General features: G+C 43.1%; 2 protein-coding genes across 9 annotated transcripts in view; one reads left to right on the top strand and one right to left on the bottom strand.

Moving 5' to 3' along the window:
- VMP1 (vacuole membrane protein 1) overlaps positions 1–19540 on the bottom strand; it is a 70817-nt gene extending 51277 nt beyond the window's left edge. Inside the window, exons 1-6 of one of the 5 annotated variants that reach the window (XM_080384034.1) lie at positions 19454–19540; positions 14974–15102; positions 10570–10671; positions 8090–8222; positions 5692–5782; positions 3326–3436 (exon numbers count right to left, since the gene is read on the bottom strand). In XM_080384034.1, coding sequence (XP_080240160.1) covers positions 3326–3436; positions 5692–5782; positions 8090–8222; positions 10570–10645 — 411 coding nt within the window. In that variant the 5' untranslated portion in view covers positions 10646–10671; positions 14974–15102; positions 19454–19540. Of the gene's footprint in view, positions 1–3325; positions 3437–5691; positions 5783–8030; positions 8223–10569; positions 10672–11001; positions 11319–14973; positions 15103–17803; positions 17827–19453 lie in introns of those variants that run through there. The other 4 variants (XM_080384035.1, XM_080384036.1, XM_080384037.1 and 1 more) reach the window with 4 other exon arrangements.
- PTRH2 (peptidyl-tRNA hydrolase 2) lies at positions 19511–20816 on the top strand. Of its 4 annotated transcripts, none has more exons than XM_080384498.1 (2): positions 19511–19635; positions 20157–20816. In XM_080384498.1, exon 2 carries the CDS (start codon positions 20176–20178, stop codon positions 20692–20694), a length of 519 nt encoding a protein of 172 aa, XP_080240624.1. In that variant the 5' UTR covers positions 19511–19635; positions 20157–20175; the 3' UTR covers positions 20695–20816. The 4 variants fall into 4 exon arrangements, with proteins under 4 accessions (XP_080240624.1, XP_080240625.1, XP_080240627.1 ...); XM_080384499.1 differs by having other exon boundaries at positions 19586–19635; positions 20161–20816; XM_080384501.1 differs by lacking the exon at positions 19511–19635 and adding an exon at positions 19795–20044 and having other exon boundaries at positions 20161–20816.
- The last annotated feature ends 1028 nt before the right edge of the window (positions 20817–21844 follow it).

Below are 21844 nucleotides of genomic sequence, written 5' to 3'. Positions count from 1 at the left end.
ACTGCTAGATCTGCCCAGCTAACAGGCTGTGCTTATGAACAGTTTAATGTAAAAATAGTGGCATGCAGTAAATGGAAGGCTATATTTGAAAAAGATGCACCTGTGTCACAGCTGAAGAAGTGCAGGCACAGTGTCTGAACAGGTGCCTACATGCCATCAATTCTACCCCTTGGCCCTTAATGGCAGAGACAACAGCACAAGCCTCAGCAGCACATGGGTGGGCCCAAAGGCATTGTTCTCTAAGCATGTAATTGCATTCCCAACAATCTCACTGTACATAGAGATTTAAAATGAGCAATTAATTAAAAGCAATTTTAGAACACTTACTGAGCCTATTCTCTATTGCCAGCAAATCCAGGTGCTAAAGCAGAAGAGGATTTGCTGTTTTGTAACTTGTCATTTCTTTGAACCAATAGAGGAACACGTTTTACCATAATGAAGAAATGTAAAGTATATGGAACATGAAAAGTAGATATCCAGTAATGTAAAAGTTAACACAACAAGTTCCCCGCTAAACCTGTTGTATTTCTACTTTCAGAGGCAACTGCTGCACAACTAACCAAGCAAAACAGTTTAAAACTCCTCCTTTGGAAAGGTGGAGCTCCTAATTGCATCGTTTCCAGACAGGTTAAATCCAGAACACTATTCTGAAATTATCTACCCCTAAAAGTTGCACCAGTCTTCAGTTAGCACCCTTTCACACAAGGTGTAGGCTCAAACCCCGGAGATGTGAAGCAGCGTACTACCACCCTGCTGGCACCTTACACACGCGTGTCGCTGATGCAGCCGTACCGACAGCAGTAGCAGCAGGCTGCTCGGGCACTAAACCGCTGTTTTTACACTCCCACTGCCATCTAGAGGCCACAGAGCACATGGAACCCACCCAGTGACCAGCCCTTCGGTGCCCGGAAAGGGTTAACTGACCTGAATGTACAGTTCATGTTAATCACTAAATCTTGCATAGGAAAAAGAGGAAAACGAATCCCTGCTTCCCTTTCTTCCTACACTGTCTTTATGGAATTCCCTCAGTATAACAGAAGCACGCTTACCTGCCTTATATCTTTGAAGCCAACAGGTATTTCTCCTGTAGCATTACAAATTAGTTATCGGTGGTACAGTTTCATTGCATTTTATTCTATAATCACCTTCTAATTATTCAGTGCAGTCTCCTTTGTTTGGTCTTCCCCTCCTAACAAAGTCACATGAATCCTCCCCTCTTTTGTTCCAAATAAATACCTTCGTTAACAATATGAAACTACATTTCTTAAGCGATACACCTGTAATCTTCAGAAGGCTGTTCACCTCCTATACACACACCACAAGTTCTAACTTTTCTATTGGTTTATCAGTATATTTTGTATATATATTACTTTAATGTCAGCTCAGGTCATGGCCTAAATAAATCCGTTAGGTTCACATCCCGCACGGGAAAACTTAAGTGATATATTATGAAATTTCATTTGTTTTCTATTCAAGTAATTTAGCACTATTTAAACATCTGGATTTTTAAACACAGAGTGAAATAAAGGTCAATTCATTCCACCTTCTTTTAGGAAAAAAAGCGGTGCTGTTCTATGAAGACTTCTTTATGTGACAAAAACATCTTGGAGTGGCGCAGGGTATAAAATGACAGCACTCTTGCTACCCTGTCAGATCAATGTACAGCGAAGAAACACTACTCACTTTCAAATACAGTTTAAAATGGTGCATTTCTTACTTACTGGTTTTCTGAGACAACGTGTAAAAATTAAGAATAGGAATTGTATGATAAGCTCTCCAAACTGCTTCAAAGAGAATGTCTAAATAATGGGAAATGTTTGGTTAGCGGAAATGTAAGTTGACTCTCACTGGTTGATAGCCCAAGAAAATACAGAAAAAGCAGAATAAGATTAAAATCTACTATTTAAATTGTCTCCTACTTGCTGATTTAAATCATGAGCAACTGGTTTCTACAGCAGACCTGGAATTGCTTTCCTTTCCCTTCCTCTCTCTGTGCTGCTGAAGAGCTGGTGATCCCACCCTGCTGCGCTTTCACTGCCACAGCAGACTGGCAGAGCACCCACAGCGACTGAGTTTGGGAGCCTGACTCCAGCTCACACCCCACTCCATGCTGGTTTGCCTCTCCAGCGAGGCAGAGCACCTCAGTTCGGGACTGACTATTTCGATTAATTCTCCCTCTGTCCAGCCCATGTGTCTTACTGTCCCTAAGCTATTAGCAGCAGCATCTCTGCAAGCCAGAAAGATCCGTGCATTGTCAATTCCCTGCTGTCCAAGCACAAGCCAGCGTTACATAAAAATGTTTAGACAGTGTGTTCATCAGCTCTACTGAATTTCCATTTCCAATCATTTAGACTGACAGCAGTATTTTTGCCTAGAAGGCTATGCATGCATAAACTTGTTCCTGTTCAGCAATAGTTTCCTTTCTCCTGCGCTTTCTACCTCCACAGTCGTGAGGCAAAAAGCTGCACTAAGAATAAGTCCAAGACTCCTGCAAACGCAGCCCATACCGATGTCGTTCGATCTCACAGGCACTGCCCTGCCGTGTGGAAAAGCACGGGTTTCTTGTTTCATGTAGTGTTTTCTGTGTTATTGTTAATGATTAAAGCAGTTCTGAAAGTAAACATCTGTAATTGTTCCAAATACAAGATGACATTTGTTGCATAAACTGGTTTTAATTATTTTGTGGCCATGAATCCTTTTCTTAAATCCAGGACAGTGGTTTCATAAACAAGGAACTAATCCAATGGCCAAAAGCAAAACACACCCAAACATTTCCCTAACTTTCCTAAGTCGAGATAAACAACATCATGCAAATTTTCAGAACAGATATTATTTTATCTTCATAGACATATATTTTTCTTGCTATTATTTTCCAAGCCAAAGTAATACAGACTGAACTTTAAAAGAGCTGCCTATTTCAGTGGTGTCAGCTAGAAAAATCATCATTTTAAGCTACTAAAAAAAGTATGCTGAAAAATTTTAAATGGAAACATCTGAGCTGCACACTAGAAAATGTTTAATTTAAATTAATAAATTAGAGGACAGAGCTTGCAAATTTTGACTCACTGTTTCAAAGTGAGGATTAACAGCAGGGTGGTATCTACAGCTCAATAAACATATAGCACACAAACTACAAAACGAGGTTATACAATGTAGAATATTACTAGTATTCACTAGAGCCCAGAAGCATTACACCAAGTATTTCTTTTCCTTCAAAAGTACTTAATGTTTAGGATTTACAGAATATTCTTTATTTACATACTTAAAAATATGCAACAATTAAAATGTTCAATTCAGAAAAAGCACAGTATGGAAATTTCCTTACCAAATAGAGCAGAAAGGTGTGGAGACCTGTTCCAAGTCCAACAGAGGACAGAATGCCTAATCCTACCCAGTAGGCACACCAGAAGAACTTTTTCTCCATATACCGCACATACTGAAAAAGTCACAAAAAAAAGAAGAAAAAACAAGAATGTTTATATCTCCTAAGGGAGAAAGTTAAAACTACAAACTAACACAGATAATTACCAGGATTACAACAACTGAAATAGAATCCTAGGTAATTCTATTTGTGATTTATTAGAATTACAGCACAGACATGTAAAGAAAATAGCGCACTTTCAAAAGAAAAGCCCACGCGCCTTAGAACCAGCAAGTTTCCAAGGAGATAGATGAAAAATTCAGGTTCAATAGTAGGGGGTGGAAATCCAGAGCCGGCATACTGGGTGTGAGCAGCAAGCCCCAGACAGTGGCTACTGGAGCCCAAGCAGTGAGCAGACAGCTCAGGGAATTGCCTGAACAAATTAAATAAAGAAACAGAACTAGCTGCACTCTCAGCTAGGCTGCTGAATGTTTTATCTCAGACCAGTGAGTAACCAGGTTTGTTACCTTTAAGAAAAGATTAAAATTTAGTTACGTGTTGCACATGTAAATGAGGGGATATGGGAAAGTCACAGCAAATACTGGGCATAAAAAGTCCAGTTGGGTACACTGGAGAAACGGGAAGCAGTATCTCCCTCTCAGTGCCACAAAAGCAATACTAAGAGGATGACCCAGGTCATCAACTCGTCTATCACAGCCCCAAGAGGTGCCATTTTATACCACCCATGGACCAACAGCCCCAAGATGACCTTTAGCAGTCCTTAACCAGGCTTCAATCCGCTAGCATGTAAAAAGGTCCTGAAAATGCCAAGTTAAAGCCACAAATCCACTTTGCCATTCTGAGTATGGTTTTGGAAGAAAGCAGCTCATACTCAAGAATGCATTGATGGCACAGAGATATGCAGAGGCACCAGCAGGACATGGGCTTCAGGTAAGGAGCTCTGAAGGAAAGGGGATGGACAGAGACCTGCTGGCACACATGACTGAGACCACCGATACGTGTCCTTCTCTGGTGACATTCAAAACCCGCCTGGACGCAATTCTGTGCAACCTGGTCCAGCAGAACCTGCTTTCACAGGGGTGTTGGACTAGATGATCTCCAGAGGTCCCTTCCAACCCCCCACCATTCTGTCATTCTGTGATGACAGAGAGTTCCAAGCACTGTCTGGACCCTGCAGGTCACACTCCCCTCACCAGTCCCAGAGGCACAGGTTTGTTCCCAGCAGGCTCAAGGACCATGTGCTCAGCACCAGTTTGCAAGAGCCATCTAGTGGCAAAAGCCGAGCGCATCACGCTCACAAGGCCACCAAGCAGGGCAGTTTTTAATGAAGCAGCTATTTGCCCATCAGGAACAGGCCACCAATTTACCATCTGCCTAACTGCTCCGCGTGTAAGTGCTTAGGTCTGAAGTGTGGGCCTGAGCGAGCAAGAACGCCACGAGCTGCAGCAACTCATTTCACTGCATTTCAAGACTTTTCCTGGGAAGCCAGAACTCCTGATCCAGACCTGCACGTCCCTCAGGCAGCCTGTGATACACCGCAGCAGTATGGATGTAAACAAGTTCTCTGAAACTGGGAACCTGCTGATTTCAGAGTCAGAGCGGTAAGATGATTCAGTTACACAAGGAAATGCTGCACACAGTTTAAAAGGGCTGCCTGCCCTCAAGGAAAATCTGAAACTCAAAGAGAAATGGGGAGGTGAAAGGTGTAGATAACACCATCACCTTATGCTTAAGCAATGGCTTACACTTCAAGTGATGCAAAAGCATCAGCTTCATGTACACCAAAGGACAAAGAGTTTTTAAACAACTATTTGAAAACAACAGGGCTATGAGAAATAACACAGAACCAGATTTGAACCATGAAACCACTTTATGTCTAGGTATACGCCTATCCTAGCCAGGAAACCCTTCCATAAAGCAGAAGAAACATTTCTTGGGAACCACCAAGTTCTATCATGACTCAGTTAAGGTTGGATCTGAAGAGCTTGCACCGCTATTAAAAGCTTGTTAACAGATGTGAAGGGGTGCTGCAGCACCGGAGATGTGCTTATTCAGGAACAGATGAGAAGGGGAACACCTACAGATGGAACAGAATAGATCAAACGATACAGCTGATCATTCCCCACCTCTAAAATGCAACTCATCCACACACAAGAGAGAGGAGTCGTGACGTGAGAAACAAATACCCTTCACAAGCAGCAGTTCAAAAGACACGTTATCATTTCATGAAGACCCATCCAATTCCCAATACATCTACATTAGCACATGGACAGAAGTATTAGTCACTAAGTAACTTGAAAACCTCATACCTGTTGATGTGTTCCTTCAATGTAATACGTAGCTGTAAGCACTGCAAGCATCAGTAAAAAAGACACCAAGATACTTCGCCGATGCCACAATCTTAAAAGACAAATGGCAATTAGGGTTTTTCATAATTTAGCATGCATTTCAAGGTAACTTAGTTATCGCTGTAGACTGGGTCTGCATGGATGTAGTTAGCAGGGACAAAGGCAGCTGACAAGCTGGCTATCGTAAAAGCATAAACCTCCCAAGAATATAGTTGGGGAGCCTTTATTCTTTACGGAAAATTCTCTACTTCACTGTCAAGTGAGATCAAAGTTCAGCCATGCATATTGTTTTTTTTTAAATCAAGAAAAACAAAGTAACTGCCTGAAAACAAACACAATCTGAAAACAAATTATTCAGCTTCTGCAGCCAAGACAGTCTCAAACACAGGGCCATCAACAACATCCACGGTTAAGCAAAGTGCAAAGCAGGCACTGCACTGGCCCTGGGCAAGGGATGAGCTGTGGGTGGAATACAGAAGTGCTAATTTCAAACTGTGCTGGTAACAGTAAGAGGAACAAATCTTTACACTATTTTGGTTCCCCAATCTATTGAAATTATCTCTCATAACAGCTTAAAGTTTAATAAATACATTTTATCTAATTCTGAAGTGTTCGGAAGCTACCACAGAAAGCAGAAGAAAGCATTTTCCTACGTAATCTGATAGCCAATTAATTTTGAGCCTGTTTATTCTTACAAACACTTACTACCCGATGTGTATGTGGCCACACACGTTAGATTATCAAATATATTTATTATTTTTGGGGAAACACTATTATACTGTCATTAATGATATAAAAAAAGCAAGTGCTAGCATCAGTTGATCTCAGAGATGAAATAGCAAATAATGAACGTAACTTATCTATTTTGACAGACAAAAAAGGACAGAAATAGGAGAAATGCAATACAGGAACAGTCACAAATGCTTCATATTAAGCAAGCAGAAGAAAGTCAGTCCAACTTTCCTTTAATTTTAAAATAATTTGTGCTGCTTATGTTGGTATGACAATTGACTTTTCAAGTGACTGTCATCATTTAAATCACAATTCACTCAAGTGGAACGCAGGAGATCATTAAGAGTCAATCTGAGGCCTCGACTTAATAGCTTATAATAGGCAGTGTTGTTTTCTGGAAAGATATTGTAATGCTAGTGCTAGACAACATAAACATGCTGCACAGCAGAGGATACAAGTCCTATCTGTAACAAAATTTTATGTCTAGGAAGCCAGGTAATAGTTGTCTTAAAAGACCTCAAATGTCATTCCTGCTGGGTTTAAATAAACGCTTGGAGGCTGTCAGAAATGGCTAACATGAGACTCAATAAAGCAGTTCTCAAAGAAACAACTCCCAACCATGGTTGAAAGAATGCACATAGTAAAATAAGTAAACCTGGTATTTTTCATGCATATCAATTCAGAGGACCAAAACGGACACCAGAAGTTTCTCTCAGTGGACCTGACGTGTCAGCACCTCACACCTAGCCCAGAAGGGTCAGTGCACGTAGCCCATTACCATCAATCTCAGCTCCCTGCAAAGCAGCAGTCCGACAGCTAGAATCACCCAAGGTGATAGTAGATCCTATCTTCTCACTGGGAAAATGATTGTAAACTCTGTCCCAAACACAAGCGATTCCAGTTACCAACACAAGCACTAGGACCGCTGCTACTCCTGGCTTTTTCAGTTGCCAGTTTTACTCATGTTTGCCTTTTGGCACTCCAAGCCCTCAAGCCTAGTGCGTTAAGAAATAGCTATGCATCTCAGCATTAGTAGGGATGTTACAAATTTTCTAGCTGAATAAAAGCCCATTTTATCCACTGCGTAAATAATGCTTAGGGAAAGCGCTTTAATAAATCATTTCCTGCTGTGAAAGGGACCACGTAGCTTAGAAGCAAAGTCCTCCTTGCAGCATCATAAACATCACTGCAAGTTCTATGTCATCCTGAGCCCTGCCCTGGCTGAGCTATTTGAAGGTCATTCAGCGATACTAACACATACATTAATAGATCAGTACTTAACACTGCAGTCATAAGTACAGTATCTCTTGCCTTAAGGATCCCTAAACGCTGTCCCACTCCTTCAAACTGGAATATTCAACTCTTCAGAAAGGAAGTTTGCAATTTTCTTCCACTGACACCTTACTGTATTTATACTTATGTAATTTAGGCAGAAGGTCTGAGTACACAGCTAGAAGTGTGGTATGTTCCAGTAGCCACCTTTAAGGTACAAAAATAAGTATGCTGTCTGAAAGAAGAAATTTAAAGTTGTGAATCATCAGGGAAAGCGAGATGTCAGAATGACCTACTGAATCAGAGCATGGGTTTCCCCAGAACGCTTAGTAGAAGTTAAAGAAATGATCTTTACTTTATGGTCCATTCCTTCAAGTTTATTAGAGTTTCCAGGAAAAAATACTGCAAGGTAACAAGCGGTTGTCTCCACAGTACAATATTCAACCTCTCTTCTCGGTCCCTTCGCTTCCGTTCACTCAACAAAGAATCTGCAAATGAAAAACAATAGAAATGTAAAAGCACGGGCTGCCAGTTTAGATTCTATCCTACCTAAAAATATACTGGCTTTTTTTTGTTTGGATGTGGGTTTTTTTTTTTGTTTAGGAGGTTAATGTGAGCTCCCAGTCATCTTTTCTACTCATCACAAAACTTTTGCTCCAATCACATCAGAAATCAGGTGACCTCCAGCAAAGGAAATAAGGTGGCTTTTTTCCTCTGAGTAGCTGAGGACCATTCAAGAATCTCATTGGCCCAGGGTGCAAAAAAGTCTGGCATATCTATTAGCCTTTATGGAAGGTATTGCACTACTAGTTACAAATCAGCAAATGTATTGGCTCAAACATGACGATCACCCACTTCAGAGACCACATTTCACTTTGAACGTCTGAATTTGGTTCTCTTCCAAAGCTATTCTCAGAGTTCTCCAATCGAACTAGATTGAATTACACGTGCTCTTTATACACTTCAGCCACCGTGTAACTGGATAATCGCATCTACCCTCCCAATCAGGATCCTCAGGCCACGTTAAGACTTGCCACACTGTTCAGCTTCTCCACAATGAGCTCACCAGCCTGGAAGTGTTCCCATGAGAAGGACCTGCTTCTATACCGCTGCCCCTTGCTGGACTGACACTATACATTTGGTTGCTTTTAACTGCAGCGATTCGGTTGTGATGCAGAGCTCAGCACCACTGTAACACCAGTCGCTGTACACTACCCTACAAGCACAGAACAAAGGTTCTTCTAATAAACGCGTTATTTTGCATTTACAATACTAGTCAAGGCTAATAAAAATCCCAGCTGTTTTTTTGGCTGAGAATGGCTCCTTCAAAGGTCATCAAGCTAATGAGCGGTAATAGTTTTTAAACTTTTAAAGAAAATGAATTCTGAAATAAAAGAAAAAAATAGCACAGAACAATGGAAAAAATACATGAGAATAACTCTTGTATCCAAACAGATAAACTTGTTTAAGCATCATTTACTGCACATATTTATTGTTTTGCATACATTTAAAGCATTGCAATAATGTTCATAAATTTTAAATTTGTAAAAAGCTGTTGCATTTAAAATATTAATCTAATCTGAATCCCCAGCATATTGTAACCCAAGATGTATTATTTCAGTCTTATTCCAGTAACTGAAACATGCTGCCTTATCAGATGCTAATATTTACATAGAAATTGCATACCTCATCAGTCACATAGTCCATTTAATTTTGTACTCTTCAGCTGTAAGCATCAATTGCTTTAGATGAATTAACAGAAAACCTACAATGGCAAATACTGGATAACACCCACATTCCCTCAGAATTACAGAATGACTTAAGCCTTTAAGTAAAAGGCTTTGATTTGTTCCATACATACACACATACAGTTCCTCTTTAAATTTTGCCACGTTCATTGCTTCATGAATTTCTATTATCTATTTTTTCACTTCATACGTCTAATAAAAATGCTTCAATCTTGTTTTTTATGACCTTGTTTTTAGTGAAGGTCATAAAAAGACAATGGTGTAAGACTGCATACAACTTGAGAAATCACTTTGTTACAAAACTTAATTAAATATGGAACTGGCACAGTCAAAGCTGACAGGAAACAAACTAAGATGATTGTAATTTCTACCCTATACTTACTACACACACAACACAGATAATTCACTGACACAAGGCTCTTCATGAAATCTTCTCAGGTCATTTTTCATGAGTCCTAAACATTAACCCGAGCCTGCTTCAGATGTATCAGTTAGAAAAACAAGAGGTGAGCCAGGAGATAAAGTGGTTAACTGTTTCGTTGGTAATTTATCATTAAAACTGATAATTTATGGTGAAGCTAAATTTCAGCAGAAAAGCTAGAAATTGGGTAACTAATAACTGGATTTTTCCCAGCGTAAAACAGATTTTTATTACCAAGTACTAACTTTTCAGTGCCAAAGGGTGGGGCTGTATAGCCTGACTTCTACGGCCACATATTTGCCAACACAGTTCAGTTTTTGAGCTCAGTCCTCTTGCAGCCCCTGTTGGTACCCAAGTCAGCTTTACAGGGCTTACATGCATATGGACTACAGAATAAGAAGTTTGGAAGGAGAAAAGAATATAATAGAAAATGGAATGGAAATATACAGCATAAAACTACTCTGTGGCTTTACAATACATAAATCCTCCAGACTTCAGATTTAGAGATGACTGAAGCTTCCAAGATCGATTCAGGCATCAAGGCCTATTGCATTATCTGGGCATGAAGCTCAGCAACATAAATTCCTTTTCAGTATTGTGCTGGTCATTTTACCAGCATTTACACCAAGCTGACCAGCTGAGAACATTAAGTCATTTTCCACTTACCTGTGAAGTTTCCATTGTGCTGTTCTTTGATCATTCCTATGCGTCTCTGGTCACAATCTGTTCCATTCTCTGCCATTTCATAGATCAGTCACGTATGGGGATCTGATAGCAGAAGAAAACCAAAAAGCACAATGTCTCCATTTCAGGTTATGAAGACTCCATTTACTCCATAGTCAAAGGATACAGGCAAACACCCAGCAGTTCTCCAAATCCAAATCACAGTTATCCTGCATTACGCCATTAAAAGAGAGAAAGTATTTCAACTCCCACAATGACAAAGATTAAAACATTTCCACCTACAGAAATCTAAATTTTTCACTTACATGACAAAACTCCCTCACTTCTAACAAGCAAACAAAAGCTTGTTAAACAATCCCTTCTCGCAATCAGCCCGCTGTTTGGGCTCCAGAAGCAGCAGAGCTTCATACAAACCTCAGTTCAGTCCTGAGAGAGAGGCATTAAGATTTGATTCTCATATTAGGAAGCATCTATTCTGGCACTAAGCCTCCAGGTTAGTTAGCAAACCTCACAAACCTCACAACCTAAAAAATTAGCCCTCAATATGCTAACTAAGGTACAGAATTGCATCTCGTGTTTTGCTCAGTCTAGTATCTCTGAACAAAAAAAGGTAAACTCTTAAATGGACAACAACTCTGTGATGGAAAGCTTTTTTGAGAAGTGTACGTTCTGTCTGCTCATTTAGCCCCTCTCTAGTGAGGTCAGCCTTAAAAAGCCCGAAAGAACAGCTGTGGTTTTCCTTATCCAGGAGAGTAAATAGCACAGTAATTGGAAGCCAGCATAAACCAGAATGTTGCAAGAGCGTGTTTTTTTTCCTCTTAAAACAAAAAACCCAAAAACCTGAACTGCTGACAATTCTTATGCAATCAAACACAAAGAAAGTAGCCGGTCAGACCTCTTGCTTTAAAAATCCTCTCTTGAATCTTAAAACAGTTTCTGGAATTTTTATTTTGCAAAAGAGTGCGCTCAAAGCTGAAGTATCTTATTTGCATTGCATTTCTCCCTGTAAGCAAACATGATTTACAGTTTTTGATATGCTGCTTTTGTTGGAAAAAAAAGTAGTGCAATATTAAAATGACAGGTTATATAAAACTGTCTCGTGGAGGAAATTAAAGTTTTACAGAAAAAATGCTTCCCCTTTGATTTATGTTAGGCATAACAGCCATGCAGCAACTCAGGTTTGATAAAGAGGAGCGAGACTGACCCCTTGATTCAGACTGCAATAATTTTGTCAATGTTTTAAATAAAATGTTAAAATATTTCAGATACTGTATTTGTTTAATATTTCCAGGGTTTCACAAGTCTGTTTTAAACAGATGTTCCTCTAATCAGGTACGAGCTTTATGCATTACTTGTAACAAGGATAAAATTGCTAGCTAGAATTATTGATCACCAAAGGGGTTTTATTTAAAACCCAATAGTTTAAAAGCATCAAGGTCTCGGGAAGGAGTTCTTCCTCCAGCACCTCCTTCCTGAAATGAAATGCGCAGAAATAGAAATCTGTCTAGTTAAACTAGCTAGCAGAAACTCATCTCTTGCATGTTACAGTTTCTATTCATTGAAACGTGGTCCCCAGAATACCCAAACCACCAAGAAAATTAATAAAACTGCTACGCAAAACTTTGCTTCTGAAAAATACTGAAGGGCTCCATAGTCAGCCAAGGACAACAGAGGACTGACCTGCTGCAGCAGGAGCTCTACAGCATCATTCTGCAGCCACTTGCAACCGAGGGTTTGCTCTGATGTTAGTCAAACACCAGAGAAACATGAACCTCACTCTCTCCCCAGATCAGTTTTATAGCAGCCTGACACTCTGCAAGTCAGTGAAGTTACCCCAGTACGTAGTGGAGTATAACTGGCTGGTTACTATGGTGATACAAGGATCGAATGTTCAGCCATCTCCTAATTTCATCTGGACAGTAAGTCCCTGTCGACAGTAAAGTGTTTTGTTTGTACTGACTGCACTTACTTGAGCTTATTTTTTAAATATATATTTACACATGTAATCAATATAAGCTTATATACACACACGCATATGTATATCACACACACTTCTTGCACATTCACACACACCCCCCGCCAAAGCTCCCACTGCAGAGGGAAATATTTAAACTGGGCACCAGCAGTCAGAAAGCCTGATGTTCACAGAAAGCTGCTTAGGAAGCAGAAGCCATCCCAGCCCCTGTGCACACAGCCACACTAAAAAACAGGTTCTGGTTTAGGGAACTGCAGTCATGTTTTGCTGGCTTAAAAGTAACAAACACTACTAAAACCCCAACAACTTCAGTGGAAGTCGCATGTTCCTCATTTTAAAATTCATCTTTTCTCCTTGTGCAAATCGAGGCTTCAAAATTAAAGTCTCCATTGGCTTGGTCTCTGCTCACAGCTTAATTACATTTCAAGCAAGCAAATTTACTGTAACACAAACCACTCTCCATGTTTGATGCTAAGACCTAGCCCGTGCACAACCCTCCCCTCTCCATGAGCTGAATTCCGCCACAATCCATTAAACATCTTACTGCCACATCAAAATCATCACTCCCTGGGGATCTCAGGTGCGTGCTTACATACATGTTACAGCTTTCACAAGCTCAACTAACAGAGCCAGTTTTACCCTCCCTGCTTGGAAAGGCACTAATCTGGGATTAGCTTTGCGTAACGCTACCTCAAGTGCACAAGTCAACATTTACAGCAAAGCAGACAATAATCCTCTTGCACACTTCTGTAGGGCAAATCCTTGTTGAGAAGGTCTTAAAGTTCCACCATTTTGCAGAAAAGCTCTAAAAACTTGTATTTAACGATACAGTTGACCAGAAGATTTGATACCCATCACATGGCAAATCCAAATGGGCTGCAATTCAGAAACTAAACCCTTACAGGTTTCAGAAGAAACTCCTTGGTTTACCGAAGTCTAATTATACTTAAAGCATCTTAGCGTAAGGAACTGGAGGATGTGCATCCAGAAAGTTCATCTCTTTTGATCTGTTGCTCTGGTTGACACCTGTTAGAATCCCTAGGCCTGCACTAATGTCTCCCCATAGAGATTAACTGGCGTCGGGGCCTGACCCAAAATGGTCTCATTAACTGAGTCCACTTTCTCAAGTCTACACCAAATCCATGACAGCCCACCACAGGAAATTAAATTCCATCTGCTAAACAAAACTTTACTTCTTATGAACGCTGAAAAAGACAGAGTCCATATCTAAAAATAAATTTGCCTACTACATGAAGTAGTTACCAGCAAACATAAAAATAAACTATTTAAAAGAGTGAGAAAAACAACTTTGAACAGTTTTTGTATCAGGGTTGCTTAGATCATTTGTTAGAGCTGTGCTCACACAAGAACTTCTTTGTGGGGCTGAACAAATAGCCCACAAAGCACTATTCAGCTTTAGTGCAATCCATAACATTAAGTATAAAAAGACAATTATTGCTAGTCAAAAATGTAAATTGGTCAACAAAAAGGGCTTATGGTAACTGTGACTGGCACTTCACAGCGTGAGACAAAGCAAAACAAGCTATTAGAGCATGAGAACATAAGAAAATTAGGCACTGCAACCTCTGCCCTCCGTAATCAGAGAAAAGGACAAAAGTGTCCTCTTTCTGAAGCTCTTGGGGAGGCCGCCGAAGCACACAAGTGTTGGGTGCGCTTACGTAAAAGGAAACTGTTTAAGACAAGGCAGCTGGGTGCTTGCACTCCCCCTTGGAGGAGCAGAATGTGGACTCACATTCTGTACCAAGGATCTTTTGAGGACTCCTTTCCAATGTGCTGGAACAACAAGGAAGCTGTTAAAACTATTTTAATGATCTCACTGCTTTCCCAGACATTGTTTGAATCATTAATTCTTACCGCTTCTAACTTAGGCAGACCCTGGAACCCTGACTCTTATCTCCATCAGTTACTTGTCACGCAGCTGCTAGAACCAGATTTATAGCTTAGACCGTTTTGCTGCTGTTTTCTCCCAGCCACCTCAGCAACACACCATTTTCAGTCTTTTGTCATTTCTTGCATTTTAAGCCAAACACTCCAGTTCTGCCAGTATCCTGCTGCTTATTTTTTCCTCAACTGTCCTGATAACCATTCCTTCTTCTTTATCTACATCACTGTTCTTCAATTACAATGAACACAAGAGTAAAAAGTAAGACTTTTTACAGGTGGGTAAGTGATTGCACTAAAGCAGACAGCGTTACACATCTGTAATACGGTTTTGTTTCAGTCATCAAATGCTCTACATATAAGCAACAATTTACACAGGGAATAAGTTAACAGTTTCTTGGCAAAGTAACAGTTTGGAGAGCACTTTCCCTCTAAAGTCAAAGACGGCCTGGCACATGAACACATTTAGGTAAAGGATGAGATCAGTCTCAAAGTGAAACATTACATACCCTTTCAGTTCCGTACAACTATATCACTCTTCACTACTTCAGTATTTGAAGCCAGTGGAACAGACAACTACGTCCTCAGCTCCGCAGACATTCAAGACCAAAGCGACTGCTCTTCCAAACCTCCTGTCCCTACAGAGTAAGATAATACTGTTCATCACGTGATACACAAAACAGATGCAGTCCCTAACTTGAAGGTTAATAACTTTCCTAAAAGACGACAGAAAATAGAAAAAGTAACTGTGTGATTTTTTTTTCCAGTCCTTTAACACTCATGGGAAGCATTCAATTAAAATAAATTAGGACACATCTGAAAGATGTTCAAAATCCCCATAGATTTAGCTGTAACGGGTTACACTTTGATAGGAGTGCATTTATTCCCATACTAAAAATGTTTTTCTAACTAAAATAGTTTAATCCCTCAAAGGAAAAGTAATTCAGTTAAAGACCACAGGTTTCAATTTTGTGGGTTATGCCTCTGTACACCAGACCTATTTTCCAATTCCTAGCTAAATACCATTTCAAAAAAATCATCTTACAATTTAGAGTTAAAATTTCCATTTTCCCAAAAAGGCTTTGGGACATCTTTTAGGAAAGAATGATTTAATATTGTTGTAACATGAGTGTCAGGGATGCTGCACATTTTCATTTGAGGTGACTAAAAGTTCTGCCCCTGCCATTACAGCCACGTATATTAAAACTGTTCTCTTTGGCAGATCTTCTCAGGTGAAACATGAATACTGATGGTTGTCTGCATAGATCCAGCAGTAGAATCACATGCTATAACAATGCAACAAAGTCACTGCACGCTACAGAGATGAAGAGACATGGAAGATGGTAGAAAAGACAAAATCCACATTGTTCAGGTCTTCGCAGGGATCTCTCACCGAAAAACTTCCCTCAAAAAAAAAATTAAATAAAAGAAAGGAAAATGAAGGAAAACCAGAAACATGAACATTATCCATTGCCATTATGTAGCATCTCATGCTACGATGCAAGTCACAGATGACTTCTGCGCTCCTCACCCTGGCAGGGGGCAGCAAGCCTGGGGTGCGGATCACAGCTCACAGAATGAGACTGCTCCTCTGCAGACTGGGATGGTGCTCAACCAGCTGCTGAGAAAACCCCTTCAAGGTTATCAGAAAGGGTGAAATAAGCTGCTGAGAGGGTGACCTGGGGAGATCACAGGAGACCTCCCCAGTGCTATTGCTGTGCTGCTATGCTAACTTCGGTTTCCCAAGTACCCTGCTCAACTATACCCAGATATTGAACAAGACAGCATTCTAATACACTGCACTTCACATCCTCTCTCAAACAGGGATTCAGTGACAAGTACTACCACAGCGCCGATCAGCACCACAACAAACCTCTTGGGGAGGGCACATCACGTATGCCCAAGCAGCCCTTTCACCAAAATTGATGACTTGGAGAGACTGATAGAAGAGAGAGGCCACGCCACATTGCAAAGACGACTGTAAAGTTAACATTCAGATGGCTAAACAGACACGGTATCTTTCACATCCTTAGTTCCAGAGACCTCTGTAGAAATCCACACACATACTATCTGCCAAGCTGTTTGTCTCGCAGCCCTCAGTCTGCATTCTGCGTTCAGAAGGTGGCAGGCAAGCTCTCCGCCGTCGGCCTCCCTATGCTGCCCAAAGGCACAAAGAAAGGTCACAGGAATTGTCACAAGATGATAACGCATCCTGCACAAAAAATGGCCTGCTAGAATTTGACTAGGAAAGAACAAAGAGTTAGAAACATAGGAGTACAAAACTGAAGAATCGTCACCCGACTCCTCCAGCAGCTGGGGGAGAGTGCAGATTTGGTCGGAACTTTGCCTTTATACTATCTTTTAAGTGGGGAAACCGTATCCCAGCACAAGAGGATGCTTGAACCTGCCCAACCATTATATCTGGAGTGCTTCTCCTGTAAGAGGCATGGCACAGATGAAAGGGGACAGACAGAAGTACCGAACAGACCTCACAGAAAACAGTAGCTGAAACATGCTCCTGAAAACGACTGCTGCTTTTCATAGACATTAACAGTCTCTAACTGGAACCAATTTGAGTTACACTATGGCTGCCCCGGCCATTCAATGAGAATACGCTGCCTGTACAAGGTAAATCACAGAGGCTAATTCTGAGCCTTGTAAGAAAGAATACTCTTTTAACAAGTTTAAAACACACTGAACAACTGCCTGCCTCACTAATAACACCTTACTGTCTCCTGGGTCCATCTGGTCAGTGCAGCACCTAAAACAGCAAGGTGCTGCCCCATGACTGTAGTTGAATACAAAAAGCTTGGTGTGGCAACAGCTTCAGGGCCATGCCCTTTGTTCTCACAGGATAGCAAAGTCCATCCAGCTCACTCTTCTCCATAAATAACAGAAGTTAAAGTTCTAACCTGCAGATAATAGTATGTTTCCTGTCACATTTTATTATACCAGAACAACTGGCACTGGCTTACTCTTACTCAGAAGTAATAGTTTCTTGCTTTAAAACAAAAGCTTGTTAAGAAATAAGAGCAGATCTTGAAACATGCATTAATTACACAGAACATTCTAAGGAGAGGTATTCACAAGATGTAGTCAGAAACAGCCATGACATACAAAAGATATTCAAAGACAACATCAGGAAAAAAGCTTTAAGGTGGAAACAGTGCAGAAATTCCAGCTAAGAGGCTTGCTTCCAGCATACCCTCCTCATTGCTACTACCCACTTAAAAGCTACTAAATCTCCTCCTATCCTTTCCCACAGAAATTATAAATACCATTGATTTCAGCTGTTAAGTAGGACAAGAAGCTTAGCTCAAATTAATAATTAGTGCTCACCTCCCCTTGCACAACTGGGAACACGTTTTTTCAAGCTCTCATCTGAAAACACGGAATGAAGCCATCATTACAACTGTCACTTATGACCATTAAGGAATAAAGAAAAATCCACCTCATGCTGTAGAAATAGTGGATCGAAAGAAAGAGGACTGACATAATGAAGCGCATTTCAACAGGCAAATTAATGCATTAAGACAAGCTTATATATGCTCTCATAAGGTAAGATAGTATAAAGCATGAGAAACCCCAGTCAACCTACCTGGCAGGAAGTGGGGTGAAACAACCTTAAAGAGCACAAGTTCTAACAGCAGAACAGTATGAAAAGCCACACTCAAACGAAATACATGTGCTCCAAGGTATAAAAGAGTAATATCACACTCTCTGCGGCTCAGAGCACTCAACCCATATAATTAACATCAACTAAAGCAGGATACCCACTTGTTGGTGAACACACAGCAGAGGAAATAAGGACAGGAGAGAGCTGTGAAGAGGTGTCATACGTGCAGTTCAAAGCGGATAACCTGGATTCACAGCACTTTTTAGATAAACAGCCGCTATCAAACTTATTACCCCTTCCCTCAGGTCACCTACATGATTTGCCAAACATCCAAGAGGCAAAACCAGAACAAAACGGGAACCTTACTGCTTTATTATCTTCTGTAATCACTAGATGACATTTGCCAGAGAACTAAAAACCAGGGAAAGACATGCACATGCTTAACTTCAGCCAAAAGAAACGAGACATTAAGGGTCTTCATGGATTTGGGCCTAAGCAGCCAAGCCTGGAAGGGAATGCACAACTATGGGAGGAAGGGCGGCCGGCAGGATGCAGAGGATGCGGTGAGCAACCCCGCTAGCAGAGGACAGCACGTTTCTGCTGGAGAGGCGAAGACCACCGGACCGGCCTCCGACTCCTCGCAGCCAGAAGGATGGATTTCTCACTCTGCCGTGCGGCACCGTGCCCAAGCAGGGCGATTATGCCCCGCAGGTTCCCGGGGTCTCGTCCGACGTGACGCGAAGGTCTCGAGCAGCGCAGGTCCCGGTGGGCCGGGGGATGAACGAGCAGCAACACGGCCCCCGCCCCCAGCCGGGTCCGCACCGGCGCCGGGCTTCCACCCGCGCCTCCAGCGGCTCGGGGACGGCTCCCCCGCCCCCAACCCCTTCACCCTCCCGGCGCTCGGCCCCGGTCGCCTCCCGCTTCCCCCACAGGCCGCCCGTCCCACCCGCCAGCCAGCCCTCCCGGCCGGGCCTGGCCTCCCCCACCCCCTATGTGCCACAACACGGCGCGGGCGGCCGCTGGGTCACGGTGCCCCAGGCCACCGCTCCCGCCCGCCCCGCGGCTCCCCTGAGCTCCACGGAAACATGCGGCCGAGCCTCGCGGCGCGCAGGCCCCCATCAGCACACTGCCTCCGGGGGGGCCGGGGGGCCGAGAGCGCGACCCCGGGGCGGCCCTGAGGGGAGCAGCCCTGAGGGGAGCGGCCCCGGGGGCGGCGCTAAGGGGGCGGGACGGGGGAAGCCGGGCAGGGGCCGCTGAAGGGGGCGGCAGCGCAGGCCCCTACCCCCCGAGGAAGACCCTGCGACAGCCACAGCCACAGCCCCAGCCTCGGCTCCAGGCCCGGCTCCAGGCGCGGCCCACAGCGCCGCACTCACCACGCTCCGCGCCGGTAGCTCCCGCTGGGCCCGCGCCAACCCGGAAGTGCAGGCGGGGCCAGGGCCGCCCCTTCCCGCCCAAACGGGACGCATCACTTCCGGCGCGCCGCCCTCGCGCCCCGCCCTCTTGCCTCACATCCGGGCGACGGCGGCGGGGTGGCGGCCTGGCGGGCGTGTGGCAGGTAAGCGGGGCGGCACCCCCGGGGCCCGGCCCTTCCCCTTCTCTCCGGTGCGAGCGTCCTCATTGCGGCTCGACCACTGCATCCGCTACCTCCGGGGCCGCCCGAGCTGCCGCAGGCCTCGGTGGGGTGGGGTGGGGGCGGCGCTGCCCCGCCCCTCTCTCCCTCCGGGAAGCAGGCCTCGAGGGGCTTTTGGGTATTGAATTAAAAAAACCCTTCACCGTTTTACCGTTTCTGTCACCGGTTTTAGTGTAACTGCCCCATAATTGGCGATTTTTATCTTCGTTCGGCTTCCTGAGCTGAAGCCCGTCAGCGGTGGGTTGTGCACCGTCACCGGTGACTTTGTGGTGCAGAAGGAGAGGATCATGCACCCAGAAATTTGTCTCTGAACATCCTTTCCCAGCGCGTGAAGGTGGAATAGTACTTTTAAAAAAAAAATGCTTTGTTAGTGTAATATAATTTTTAACAAATAAGCAGGTGCACCCTAACAGACTGAAAAATGCTCTATTCCCCCTCTTTCTTAGCCAGTCTCCAAAATCCATCATGGATTATCTCTCCAAACCCGGGTTGCTCAGTGTCATTGCCGGAGTCGCGTGTGGCGTGTGCCTGGGATGGGGCATCCGTGGGAGACTTTTAAGGCAGACCAAAGCTGGAATGACTGCTCCTGTCAATAGCCTGGGGAGCGAAGCCAGCATCATGGGAGAGTCTGGGGAGTTCAAGATGGTGCTAATTGTCCGCAACGATTTGAAGATGGGAAAGGGTAAAGTAGCAGCACAGTGTTCCCATGCTGCTGTTTCTGCCTACAAGCAAGTTCAAAGAAGAAATCCTGAACTCCTGAAGCAGTGGGAATACTGCGGACAGCCTAAGGTGGTCCTCAAAGCTCCTGATGAAGAGACTCTGATCCAACTCCTGTCTGAAGCAAAGCACCTCGGACTGACCGTGAGCTTAATACAAGATGCAGGTCGTACTCAGATCGCTCCGGGCTCCCAGACAGTCCTTGGTATTGGACCGGGACCAGCTGATGTAGTAGATAAAGTTTCTGGTCACCTGAAACTCTTTTGAACGGGGACCAAAGAAATCTGAATGCATTGGGGTGTATCGGTACCAAAGGGATAAAATCCAGGTTTGGGGATTTTTGCATATATTCTCTCAGTATAAATAAAACAACCAGGTTTTGTAAGAGACTTTAATTTGCAAATCATGAGTTTCTCTAGCTTCTGCATTGTGTTCTAAAGTAGGAAAGAAAACGGCAGAGTCAGTGGAGTTGAGGAGAGTAGAACTGGCAGAGTTTTACTAGCCGTAAGAAGAAACCCAGTCTAAGACTTGTGTGATCGATCAAGGATTTTGCACTTTGGCTTACTGACTCAGTTGAAGCATTAGTGGAGTTTGTCCCATGTGCTAAAAATGACAGGTTCCCCCTCCCTGCCTTGCAGGGTTTTGTTTTGGTTTTTTTGAGAGAGCTGTTCTTCAATTCAGAAAAGATCTGCTGAAGCAGTTAAAAATTGCCCCACACAGCTGGGGGTAGGCTGTAGCCAACTTCCTTCACCACCAGTTTCTAACAGAACAGCTGATGCAATAGCTTGTAAGTGGTAGGAGGGCAACCAGGGTTTGCTGCCCAGACCTCATGAGCCAGGAGATAGTTCTGGGGAGCAGCTGTGAGCTGTGCTCTGTTCTAGATACATCCATGTAGCTACTGCACCTGCAGGAATCAGCAAGCAGGTCAGCACACCCAGTTCAACTGAGGTAGGGGGTTACCCTCAAATAACAACTTGTTGCACAGGGACTAACTTAAATCCTGTTTTACTTGGAATTACCAGGTCCTCTTGGGTTTAAGGAAGCACTGTTACAGATTTTACTGGACAGAGTTCAGAGGACCCTGATCATGGTTTATGTAAATTCTACCTGCGCAGCTCCAACACTAAAAGCAAGGCCCCTGCATTTCTGATTAGGTGAGCTTTCTGAGTCACACTTCTAATAAAGCTGTTCTGTGAGAATTCTGCTGTTGAGCAAGCCTTTCACAGCCTCTCAGACTTGTCTTCCAGTTGAGTCCCTACAAAACAGGTTGTAAAACAAGGAACAGAAGGATTTGGCTCCATCAGTCAACTTTACAGACCCAGAGGGAATGTCAGAGGTGTTGAAATGCAAGTGTAAGCAACAGAGAACAGAAGTTCTTTATACTGCACCTCACACTTAGGCAGAATGCTTTTCAAAA

Source organism: Falco punctatus (assembly GCF_963210335.1).
Source record: "Falco punctatus genome assembly, chromosome: 1".
NCBI lineage: Eukaryota > Metazoa > Chordata > Aves > Falconiformes > Falconidae > Falco > Falco punctatus.
Note: the sequence above shows the minus strand (reverse complement) of the source record. Positions and strands in the feature narration are given on the sequence as shown.